Below are 12683 nucleotides of genomic sequence, written 5' to 3'. Positions count from 1 at the left end.
GGAAAGAACCGTAGCCTAAACCCATAAATGAGGCTCTTAGCATAATTCTCATCCTGTTCTCCTCTACAGGGCCCCACTGGTTTCAAATGTGGGAGGTTGGACATTTTCCAAGCCTATTGGGTCCAAAGTAATAGTGAGACGAGCATACATTATGGGAAGGAGCTCAAAGACAAGGCCCTTTAGTAATGTCCCAGGGGAACAACATTCTGCTTCTCTTCACTTTTTGGGGAATTCAAACACAAGCAAATCATACAGAGGGAAGTCAAGCCAGTGGGAAACAAAGTGAAAGTCAGACACTTCTCAGTAATGTGTAAAAGACATCAGTTGTCAGTAAAAAGGGAAATTCATTCATTCATTGAAACCAAACCATTTTATATTGTGTACATTTTTAATTGTCATGTTGAACAAACTGTCATGTCCTCCATTCAAGGCAGTACCCTATCCCATCAGCATCCATAAAATGAACAATTGGACATTTCATATAATAACATTGTTTTTTAATATTCTTTTATATAACTTTTAGGAACATACAGCTCACTCACAATGGCCCATAACACTACAGACAAACTGACAGGCAGCAAACATCTCCGTGATGTGCATACATACACACAGAACATTCCTCTGTGATTGGCGTTCATACATTATCGGTGGAAAGAAACAAACATAAATAGGTTGTAAATATTTCATCTTTGGGGGTTAAGCGAGTGATTAGACCGTGGATTATATGATAGAAATTTCACCTGAGTGGAATAAAGCCGGCAAACAAAAAGGCTGACCTGATTAATGTTAGTTGATCTAATAAATGGTTTCTGGGGAAAAAAAGCAAGTCAATAACAAGACAAAGATAAACATATTTCTAGTGAATGACTTTGTTGGTAAACAATGCACATTGATTAAGTGTGAACAACTATACAGTATTTGCAAATAGGATGCATTCTGCCCTGGCATGACGGTCACAATCTAGTCAGGTGTGATTGTACGAGGTGGGAGAGTCTATAGGACATGTTAACGCAAGCAACACATACAAGGAGAAGACAACAGTACATTTCTATACAATTATTTTCTCCATCCACAGACAGAAAATGACACTTTCAAGAAACACTTGGCAAAAACTGAACTTTTCCTTGAGGCAGTGGGTGAACTTTAAAAAAGGATTGTCATCTGTACTATAGGTGGTCCAAACTGAAGACTTCTCATGTGGAGATTTACTTTGAACAGTAATAAGCTCAGCAAAAACATTTCCCATTCATACACTGTAACATGCACTGATAACATAACCATTTCAGAGGCTGGGCAATGGCAAGTGATCCATTATATTGACCGAACAATCCAAAACATTCACTGTTCAACACTTACAGCTGACCCTGACAGAAAGCAGCACCCACATGAGCTCCTTTTAACCACAGGTTTAAGGACACTGCTGGCCAATCCATTTCCAATTAAAATCTAACAATGTGTATTTCCATCTACATATATTTAGAGAGTTAGGTTAGGTTTAGCCTAATCTCAGTATGCCCAGAACTAAAATCTTGCGTAATTTGGTCAAATGCTCAACCATTAATGTTTATGTAGTCAATCTCTCAAAGACAATGTTTAGCCTTGTATTATTTTTAACTATGCGCTAAATCATACAAGACATTGGGGAAAGGAATGTTGTTCCCAAAAAATGTCAGAGGCTGTACCTTAAAGAGGAACAATGCTCTTCCTTAGGAAATATATCCTAATATTGTTCTGTAATGAGTAATACTCAACATAAACCAAGCTAATAAAGCATGCCAGCACATTGTTCGAGAATACCACAGTGTTCAGACTGTGCAAAATATTCATGCTTTTACTGTAGATAAAACATCTCTTCTCCAACCAGCCACACAGTCCTTTAAACATTGCTCATAATCCTCCACATATATTTAATGAATGATTTAAGTTGGCATTGGAATTTAAAGAGTACCCACACGAGTTGATACAGTGTCTGCATCAGTAACCTTTGGTATATTAAAGTAAGGAGCCTTACAGGCTTCAGAACTAAAGCAGCCAGTCAGTCATGCAAGGGTATCCATGTAAACAGAATGAAACGAAAGGCACGATAACTGGACACATGCTGATTACTGCATATTCTACAATACCCATTGAGAAAAGAGGGGAGGAGGTCTGTTATTGTTCAAAGATCAGTCAAAAAGACCCATAATGATTTCAGATCCTTCAAATCATTCTAACTACAGGAACTTCATTTTGTGGCAACGTTTCTGATGGATCAAGTCCTATTAATGTTGCCACAATAAAGCTCCTCACAATAAGACATTTTGGTTTTCAAATACATGGCCCCATTTACATTTGCAGAAAGAATAGTCTAGCTCTCAATCAAAACCCAAAAGATAAGAAATAAGAATCCATTCCGGAAGCCGGTCCTCTCCCTCAATGGCTTGGTGATTCTGTATGGTGCCAGGTGGGAGTGTGTGTAAGATTGTGGGTGTGTGCATGTGTGTACTGCATACCGTTGGAATCATTTGTTGTTACACATTGCCTTTGGCAGTCCAGCTCTTTGGCAGCTGGGAGCCTGATTCTGTCTGAAGAGGTGTAAGTGGTCTGGGAGTCACCAGTAGAAAGAGCGGGACAGAAAGTTAGCAGCAGTGCCTAGCCAGCCTGCTCCGTCCTGCCCTGTGCCCACGCGGGTCACAGCCTTGTCTGGCTCCTGGGATGGGCTCTCCTCCTCTGGAAGATAGTCTGGAAGATCCACATTCTGCTCCACTGCTACAGAACCATCCTCTGGGAATGGGATGATTACCTATACAGCAAAAGGAAGAGCTCAATTCAATGTGCACTACAAGATAGATGATATTCCTGGCATAAAAGGTCAAGGACCATGGTATTTGAATTTAGATTCTGATTAGATACCAAACTTCTTTTTGTAAGCTTTGTCCTTGAGAAAAGATCATTCCTTAATATTTGTAAAGACCTTCTCTGGGAATCAAATTGACAGACTAGAAAATAACAGAGATTCAACCAAGGCTCTGTTAAGACAACAGAAACATAAAACTGGGAATTCATTCAGAAAGACAAACCTCATTTCCATCCTCTCCCCTGACCACCTGTTGAGCTTTCATTACTTCAGTTGATGCGATGGCAGAACCCAGAGCCTACAGAGGAACCAGATATTTGATTTAACAACGACACACATCAGCCATGATTCCCTCCTCAGCGTGTGTTACAGGGCCGCAGGTTGTTTAACTCACCTTAAATCTCTTGTGGACATACGTTTAACATCTGTCCAAGGACTCCGGGATTTGATGAATAATGAGGAACAATTCTTCCAGTGTGCAGATTTTTCAAGGCTGGTTATTTGGATAAATCAAGATTTCTCAGGGTATGCACCTACACCTGGCATCTTTCAACTTTGGGAAGGAGAGGGGACTTTTGCCCCATACACTTGCCCGAGACTTGCAGAGAGTTGGGTTGAGCTACCAAAGAGGATCCATCCAGGTTCTGACACTCAGTGTTATATCTCATATCTCCCCCCACCTAATCAAGCAGCTGCAAGATATTGGTTCTGGGTTGCCGAGATTAGACTCACCTCTGCCCTCCTCCATCTCCTCTCCAGAATATAATGTAATAGGACAGACAGAATGTGACTAACCTCTGCCTTCAGGTCTGAGCGGATTCTGATGATGCACCTCTTAATGGCCATCTGGAATGTGAAGCTGATGACACCTCGAATCTTCAACAGGGCCTCTTCACAAAGGCTCCTCCGGCTCTGGAGGAGATGAATGGGAATAACTGTATAAACTCAGCTTACATCAGGTAGTGGTACCAGAACTGTCACCTTATCTAATAACTATAGCATAATGTATTACAGAACCCATCATTCTTTGTGTAACATATCAGGTTTATCTTAGTAAAGAAGTTACTGGAGCTAGCATGGTGTGCCGTTGATAATGGGATATATTTTAATAAATGATTAGAATATTACACTCTGAAACCATATGATTGTATGAAATTGATTAGAATCATTAGATTATTTTAATGCTGTGTGTGGTTTTAGTCAGTAGAATAATATATCCTGGAGTGTAGTTCTTAGTCAGAATTAATGTTTTGGTGACAATATGTCTAGTATCTTGATAACAGACTGTCTGAGCCAGATTCGGTGCCGACCTTGGCTGGGGCACTGAGAACTTCCCAGGTCTCTCCCTATCTTGGGGGAGGGCGGGAAGAACCTATTCTCACAGACTCCCCTAATCTCTGTCGGCTGGGTAGATACCTAATGTTGTGTGTGGAAGTATGTGTGTCACTATAAAATGAAGGTCTTTGTACTGTGCACGCCAGAACGTTCCCGTGAATAAACCTTTTTGACTATTTTAGCTGGGCCTCCGTCTGTTTCATTCGACCAGGATCTTACAAATTCTGGTTTGCAGACTGAGTAATATAATTAAATTGGGTTATGTGCATTGAGAACATAATTCTCATAACAGCCGTCTCCTTATCAATATACTTATTGATCAGTATATGGGCACTCACTGAGTCATCCAGGCCATCTATGTGGAGGACCACTGTTTTGGCCTGCTTGTTGGTGGAGCCCAGGAAGAACTGGGACTTGCGTCTGCAGAAGGGCTCCTCTGGCTTGTCTGCATCCTCACTGTTAGAGGCCTGGAGGAGTTCATAGATTTCTGAGGCCAGCAGTTTGGTCTCTCCCGGGGTGGTTGTCCTAAGGGGGAAAGGGATGGAAGATTTTAGTCATCATCTCAAAATAGTGTTAACGTACTGGCTCTTAAAGGCCCAATGCAGCCGTTTTTATCTCAATATCAACTAATTTCTGTACCTTACTGTGAATGTTTTTATTTAAAAAAAAATAAAGACAAACATATTCAAAATAAATTGCTCTCTGCATAGAAGTGATTTAAGGAACAATTTTCCTAGGACTGTCTGGGAGTGGTCTGAGTGGGGAAAACTAAAAACATAGCTGTTATTGATATAAACATGTTATTCCTGTATTATACTTATGCTAAAATGTTTATTTTATTCTACTGAGCCATTTACTTTGTTGGTATTTTTATCTTTTTTTATTTCTTATTGTTTTTGCATTGTCAGAAGGAACCTGCAAGTTTTAAAATGTTTAAACCTTCAGACAATTGAGACATAGATTGTGCCTTTGAACACGGTACGGTAGTAGGTGCCAGGCGCACCAGTTTGAGTGTGTCAAGAATTGCAACGCTGCTGGGTTTTTCCATGCTCAACAGTTTCCTGTGTGTATCAAGAATGGTCCACCACCAAAAGGACATCCAGCCAACTTGACAACTGTGGGAAGCCTTGGAGTCAACATGGGCCAGCATCCCTGTGGAACGATTGACACCTTGTAGAGTCCATGCTCTGACGAATTGAGGCTGTTCTGAGGGCAAAAGGTGGTGCCACTCAATATTAGGAAGGTGTTCCTAATGTTTTGTACACTGAGTGAACATTACAGCAAGTTATGATAGTCAATTGAAACAATTGCAAACTTCAGCGAACTCATTTAACTTCTCTAGGGTAGGGGGCAGCATTTGGAATTTTGGATGAAATGCATGCCCAAATTAAACTGCCTGCTTCTCGGGCCCAGAAGATATGATATGCATATAACTGGTAGATTTGGATAGAAAACACTCTAAAGTTTCCAAAACTGTTAAAATAGTGTCTGAGTGTAACAGAACTGATTTGGCAGGTGAAAACCTGAGAACCTGAGAAAAATCCATTCAGGAAGTATTTTTTGTTGTTGGTTTTGTAGTTTTCTATTCAATGCCATTACAGTATCCATTGACTTAGGACTCAAATTGCAGTGTCTATGCCTTCCACTAGATGTCAACAGTCTTTAGAAATTGTTTCAGGCTTGTATTCTGAAAAATGAGGAAGTAAGAGCAGTCTGAATGAGTGGACCCTAAAGTGTCACAGAGCTTTTTCATGGGCGAGACGGAGAGAGTGCGTTTCTTGTTTACCTTTTAAATTGACGACGTTATTGTCCGGTTGAAATATGATCGATTATTTAGGCTAAAAACAACCTGAGGATTGAATATAAACATCGCTTGACATGTTTCTATGAACTTTACGGATACAATTTTGATTTTTTTCTTCTTCCTGTTTTGACTGCGTTTGAGCCGGTGGATTACTGAAGAAAACGCGAACAACGGAGATTTTTGGATATAACGAGACTATCGAACAAAAGGAACATTTATTGAGTAAATGAATGTCTGCTGAGTGCAAACATATGAAGATCATCAAAGGTAAGGGATTAATTGTATCTCTATTTCTGACTTGTGTAACTGTTCTACTTGGCTGGTTACTGTTTGTAATGATTTGTCTAGTGGGCTATGTTCTCAAATAATCGTACGGTATGCTTTCACCGTAAAGCATTTTTTTAAATCTGACACCGTGGTTGGATTCACAAGAAGTTAATCTTTAAACCCATAAAGGCGGTTTATGGTCAAGAAATTAACATTCAATTCTCTGGCAACAGCTCTGTTGGACGTTTCTGCAATCAGCATGCCAATTGCACGCTCCCTCAACTTGAGACGGTTGTGTGACAAAACTGCACATTTTAGAGTGGCCTTTTATTATCCCCATCACAAGGTGCACCTGTGTAATGATCACGCTGTTTAATCAGCTTCTTGATATGCCACACCTCGCAGGTGGCTGGATTACCGGGCAGATGGCTGATGCCGTCGTGTAGGCGAGTGGTTTGCTGATGTTAACATTGTGAACAGAGTGCCCCATGGTGGCAGTGGGGTTATGGTATGGGCAGGCATAAGCTATGGATAACGAACACAATTGCATTTTATCGATGGCAATTTGATCTGTAAACAATTCCTGAAAGCTGAAAATGTCCCAGTTCTTCCATACTCACCAGACATGTCACCCATTGAGCATGTTTGGGATGCTCTGGATTGATGTGTACGACAGCAGGTTCCAGTTCCCGGCCAATATCCAGCAATTTCTCACAGCCATTGAAGATTGGGACAACATTCCACAATCAACGACCTGATCAACTCTATGTGAAGGAGATGTCTCACACTGCATGAGGCAAATGGTGGTCACACCAGATACTAACTGGTTTTCTGATACACTCCCTTACCTTTTTTTTAAGGTATCTGTGACCAACAGATGCATATCTGTATTCCCAGTCATGTGAAATCCATAGATTAGGGCCTAATTTATTTATTTCAATTGACTGAGTTCCTTATATGATCTGTAACTGTGAAATTTTGCATGTTTCATTCATATTTTTGTTCAGCATATAAAACACAGACTGCACTGGGCCTTTAACTGTGAGACCCAAGCAAAATTGCAAATCCGTTTTTGCAACAAAAATACCTCTAGCTCTTGCTCAGAATGTTTGTTTCTCTATTTATTTTATGCATACTCACTATGAGAAGACAGAACACACACAAAATGCTACTTAGAGAAACATCTGGGTCTAAGGAGATGAACTACGTAATGTTTGACATGAGTTTAGGACCTGTTGCGTTTTGCAACTGTGCGTCTCACACGGAAAAAGAAGAGATGCAAAGAAACATTTGCAAATAATGAAAAATATTTTCTATTTGATAATGATATCAACAGAGAAGATGAGTGAGACAAGACCATCATGATTTGGGCTTCCACAAGGGCCATATACTCACTTTTGCATGACATTCTGAAGACTTAATATCATCCCAAGCTCTCCTCTCATTTTCTCCTTGTTTTGATGGCATTCTGCGAGGTAGCGCACAGCCTGAAGGGGACACAATCACAATTTAGGAACATAAGAAATGCATTCATCCCACAGCAAAATTACATTTCCACATCCAAGGTTAAGGAGCATGGTATTTGAATTAAGATTAGAAACAGACAAGTCACTTCAGTAACCAGGTCATTGACCAGCTCGGCCCGACTGTCTGCAGTGCACTACTACTTTTTCAGGCACATTTTTTTCACGAGAAGTACTGCACCAAATCGTTTAGCTAGATGTAAAATTACACGACTAAGACCTACCTGGCAAAAATGTCAAAGTTAATGATAGATTTCTTGATCTCATATTACTTCAGACTATTTTGAGGAAGTGTTACTTTGTTGTTGCAACGGTGGCTCAAGAGGGACAGTAATATTGCAGCTTTTCTCTTGTTATTCAAGCAAAAGTCTTTAGGGAGTATGCCTAGCCGAGATCTGCTAGTAGCAAACCAAACGTATGTATGCAGACACTTTTAGAACGCAATGCATCCGCTACTTGGGGCCTTACCAGGAGTGCTGAGTAGACAACCTGGGGGTTGGGGTGGTCCAGAAAAAGGATGAGTCCCGGTAAGCAACCTTGGTCCTGAACGATGGCTCTTCTGTTCATGGGATCTGCAGCAAGATCCCTCAGCTGGTTCACCACAGCCAAAGCGTCTGGCTCCCCACTCATGATGATGCCTCTTACAGACCCATACAAGACTGAATCGACTGAGGAGGAGAAGAGATGGAGGGGCTGACATTAGGAAACATGTCATCTGCTGCTGTTAAATGTCTTAGCTAACTCAATAGTAAATTCAATACTCTAGCTACTGTAACCCTAGTATGGAGCTAGATAGCTACATTCCCCAGAACAACAGCGTATGACTTACTGCAATATAAATAATGTGTGTTTAGTAAACATACAGTGTCTTCAGAAAGTACTCTCACCCCTTGACTTTTTTCACATTTTGTTGTGTTACAGCCTGAATTTGAAATGGCTTAACTTGAGATTTAGTGTCACTGATCTACACACAATACCCCATAATGTCACAGTGGAATTATGTTTTTAGAAATGTTTACAAATTAAAAGCTGACATTTCTTGAGTCAATAAGTATTCAACCCTTCTGTTATGGCAAGCCTAAATAAATTCAGGAGAAAAAATGTGCTTCACAAGTTACATAATATGTTTCATGGACCGACTCTGTATGCAATAACAGTGTTTAACATTATTATTTTTTTTTTTTAAACATCTCTGTACCTAAGACATACAATTACCTGTAAGCCGAGAAGTGAATTTCAAGCACAGATTCAACCAAAGAACAGGGAGATTTTCCAATGATTTGCAAAGGGCACCTATTGGTAGATGGGGGGGGAAAAGCAGACATTCCTTTGAGCATGGTGCAGTTATTAATTACACTTTGGATAGTGTATTAATACACCCAGTCACAAGAAACAAAAAAAATACTGCCGCCCTTCTTAACTCAGTTGATGGAGGAATGAAATCATTCAGGGATTTAAAACAGAGTTTAATGGATGTGATAGGAGATTACTGAGGATGGATCAACAACATTCCACAATACTAACATGAATGACAGAGTGAAAAGAATAAAGCCTGTACATAAAAAAATATTCCAAAACATGTATCCTGTTTGCAATAAGGCACTAAAATAAAACTGCTAATAATGTGGCAAAGAAATGAATTTGTTTGGAATACAAAAGCGGGGAAAATCTAGCACAACATATCACTGATTGTATCACTAAAATATTTTCAAGCATGGTGGTGGCTGCATCATGTTGGGCATGCTTGTGTAACAGTATAACTTTAGACCGTCCCCTCGCCCCGACACGGGCGCGAACCAGGAACCCTCTGCACAGTAACCAGGTCAACAACAGTCACCCACGAAGTGTCGTTACCCATCGCTCCACAAAAGCCGCGGCTATTGCAGAGCAAGGGGAAACCCTACTTCAAGTCTCAGAGCAAGTGACGTAACCGATTGAAACGCTATTAGCGCGTACCCGCTAACTAGCTAGCCATTTCACATCAGTTACACTCACCCCCCTTTCGACCTCCTCCTTTTCCGCAGCAACCAGTGATCCGGGTCAACAGCATCAATGTAACAGTATAACTTTAGACCGTCCCCTCGCCCCGACACGGGCGCGAACCAGGAACCCTCTGCACACATCAACAGTCACCCACGAAGCGTCGTTACCCATCGCTCCACAAAAGCCGCGACTATTGCAGAGCAAGGGGAAACCCTACTTCAAGTCTCAGAGCAAGTGACGTAATCGATTGAAACGCTATTAGCGCGTACCCGCTAACTAGCTAGCCATTTCACATGAGTTACACTTGTCATCAGCAAGGACTAGGGAGTTTTTTAGGATAAAAAGTGACGAGCTTGGTTAAGTCTGCTTTCCAACAGAAACTGGGAGACAAATTCACCTTTCAGCAGGACAATTACCTAAAACAATGCCAAATATACACTGGAGTTCCTTACCAAGATGACATTGAATGTTCCTAAGTGGCCTAGTTACAGTTTTGACTTAAATCAGCTTGAAAACCTATGTCAAGACTTAAACATGGGTGTCTATCAATGATGAACAACCAATTTAACAGAGCTTGAAGAATAAAAAATAAAAAAAGAATAATGAGCAAATATTGTACAATCCAGGTCGTGGTCTTAAAGACTTAACGTTACCCAGAAAGACACAGTTGTAATCGCTGCCAAAGGTGATTCTAACTCAGGGGGTTGAATAAGATATATTAGTGTTTTATTTTCCATTAATAAAAAAATAAAAATTAATCTGAATTTTTCTTCCACTTAGAGTATTGTGTAGATCATTGACAAAAAAATGAAATCAAGTTTATTCCAACTTTGTAATAACAAAATCTGGAAAAAAATCAAGGGGTGTAAATAATTTCTGAAGGCACTATACCTATGTTAACTGTTACTGCCAGGATCAAAGTTAGACAAGCGCTCTTGGTAGCTAGCTATCTACCTAGCCCTCGACAACTAGGTGGCATTCTACATTCTCCCTACAGCTTTCAGCCATTAGTTCTCCTTCTTCGATGAGGTTTAACGGCTTCCAATAAATGTTGCATTACTGCCACCTACTAGACTGGAGTATAACTCCCTTATATTTTCTTTGCTTAATTTCTCTCAAAAGAAAAAAAGAAAATACCATACTATGCTATTTAAATGTATTTAGTCCTACTTCAGGCCAACAGCCTGAAAGGATGGGACACCACCACTTAACACACCCTGTAACTCTTCTGATTTTAAGTCTCGCATACCCAAATACCTCTCTGCAGCTGCCACCATAACCTCTATTTTCTGCGACTTACGTTCCATCCCTGCTGTGCAGTTGATAACTATTACTATAAATGCCAAAATTCCAATCTTACTGAAATATATCACTTGTTGGTTTATCCCTCTGTACTGGTACAGATCTACTACTCACCACTCCTCTCAGGATCCCTCCACCTTGACCCATCGTCTACTTTCTCAGCATATGACAACTTCTGCACTACTCTAACCCTGGAAACCTCAACCTGCCTCTCGCACGGGTCTGCCATTAGTTTCGCCCCCGACTACCTTATGTGAATTACAATCCCGAAGTTATGTTTTAACGTTTAGAAAACGTCAATAATCATTGCTTGGGTACAACATTCTAAACATATGGCCCTTATTTAAAAACAAAAACACTTACGTAGCAGTTTTGCACAGATCCATACAACTAGATGCCTCCATCTGATTAAACTTCCCATCCGCTACACTTGACGAGTTCATTAGCACCCTCTTATATAAACAAGCACTGTAACATAGAAATATGGCCGTGTGTGAACACTAACCCATTTGAAAATAATTTCTCGCTGATATGAAAGATCGTTCCTAATAATACATGTTAAGATTGAGCATCGGTGCTCCTAACAAAATTCCCCCCGTACAGAAGACGCCTTCGTCCGATGAGTCTTAGGGCTAGCTACGTGTTGAGGACAGGCGAGTGTATTTATAACATATTATTGTGGAAAATATAGCTAGCTAACGTTAGTACATTTAGTTGCCTAGATACTGTTAACTATTGGCTGAGTGTAACTTAATTGTTACCAAACTTGCAAGATTATTCACCATTGTTCTGCATGCAATTCCAACAGTATTTAGCAAAACAAGGGCTCAAATCATTGAACACAGCGAACATCTCTAGTTAGCATTGCCAGCTAGCTAGCATTTTCTAGCAAAACAGCCGCATACCTTCAAATAAATGGCTCTTCCGACCAGCACAATGTGCACACAGCGTCCGAGAAAGACAGCATGAAGCAAATCCGACGGGTGAAATAACACATGTAGCCAAAAGCTTATTTTTTTGTACATGTTATTCCATTACAAAAATCTGGTATTCGGCAAGCCACAAACAGGACCTTTTTTCCTTGGTGAGCAGGGTCGTCAGTAGTTAACGCAACCACACAGTCATAAACCGTGCCTATTTTTAAAATGTATCTTCTTAAAATCTGATTTTAGAGCTAACATTAACCACACTGTTAACTTTAAATGAAGACCAAAAAGTACATTTTTGTTTTCATATTTTGTTTAAAGATATATACATTTTTACGGTATTTTGCCTTTGTTGATGTGTTGTCGAAGCGGCCACTCTCCACTATAAACGTCTCTGATTGGCGGTTGGAGGCGACATGCCATTCAGCTGCATTGTTCTTGAAGTGAAAGAGCCGACGCCCTGTGCTTGACGTCAGATGTTGGGCTTGTTGGAAGCGGATAGTGCAGCCGACTTCCGATGGACTAATCTGCGAATCACCTTCCATTATAAATAGCTACTAATTTTTATTTGTAGATCAGTCAGTCACATGATACATCTATATGCTCTCATTCAGTACTGTATGGTGCTGCCTGACAAAAATGCATACAGTTACACGTTTTTTAATGTTGTGACTATTGTAATCGGCTCAAGGAAAACAAGTGGGCTC

The 12683-nt window shown here is 40.4% G+C and overlaps 1 protein-coding gene across 3 annotated transcripts; it reads right to left on the bottom strand.

The window, feature by feature from the left end:
- Nucleotides 1–369: 369 nt before the first annotated feature.
- On the bottom strand, nt 370–12453 carry LOC139560637 (armadillo repeat-containing protein 1-like). Of its 3 annotated transcripts, XM_071377593.1 has the most exons (8): nt 11956–12299; nt 8981–9058; nt 8234–8433; nt 7638–7729; nt 4510–4696; nt 3632–3748; nt 3060–3134; nt 370–2782 (listed from the first exon to the last, which is right to left on the bottom strand). In XM_071377593.1, exons 3-8 carry the CDS (start codon nt 8393–8395, stop codon nt 2591–2593), a joined length of 825 nt encoding a protein of 274 aa, XP_071233694.1. In that variant the 5' UTR covers nt 8396–8433; nt 8981–9058; nt 11956–12299; the 3' UTR covers nt 370–2590. The 3 variants fall into 3 exon arrangements, with proteins under 3 accessions (XP_071233694.1, XP_071233696.1, XP_071233695.1); XM_071377595.1 differs by lacking the exons at nt 8981–9058; nt 11956–12299 and adding an exon at nt 12306–12453; XM_071377594.1 differs by lacking the exon at nt 8981–9058.
- Nucleotides 12454–12683: the final 230 nt, after the last annotated feature.

The sequence above is a fragment of the Salvelinus alpinus genome, chromosome 30 (assembly GCF_045679555.1).
Source record: "Salvelinus alpinus chromosome 30, SLU_Salpinus.1, whole genome shotgun sequence".
NCBI classification, from domain to species: Eukaryota; Metazoa; Chordata; class Actinopteri; order Salmoniformes; family Salmonidae; genus Salvelinus; species Salvelinus alpinus.
This window is presented reverse-complemented; position numbering and strand designations above follow the sequence as displayed.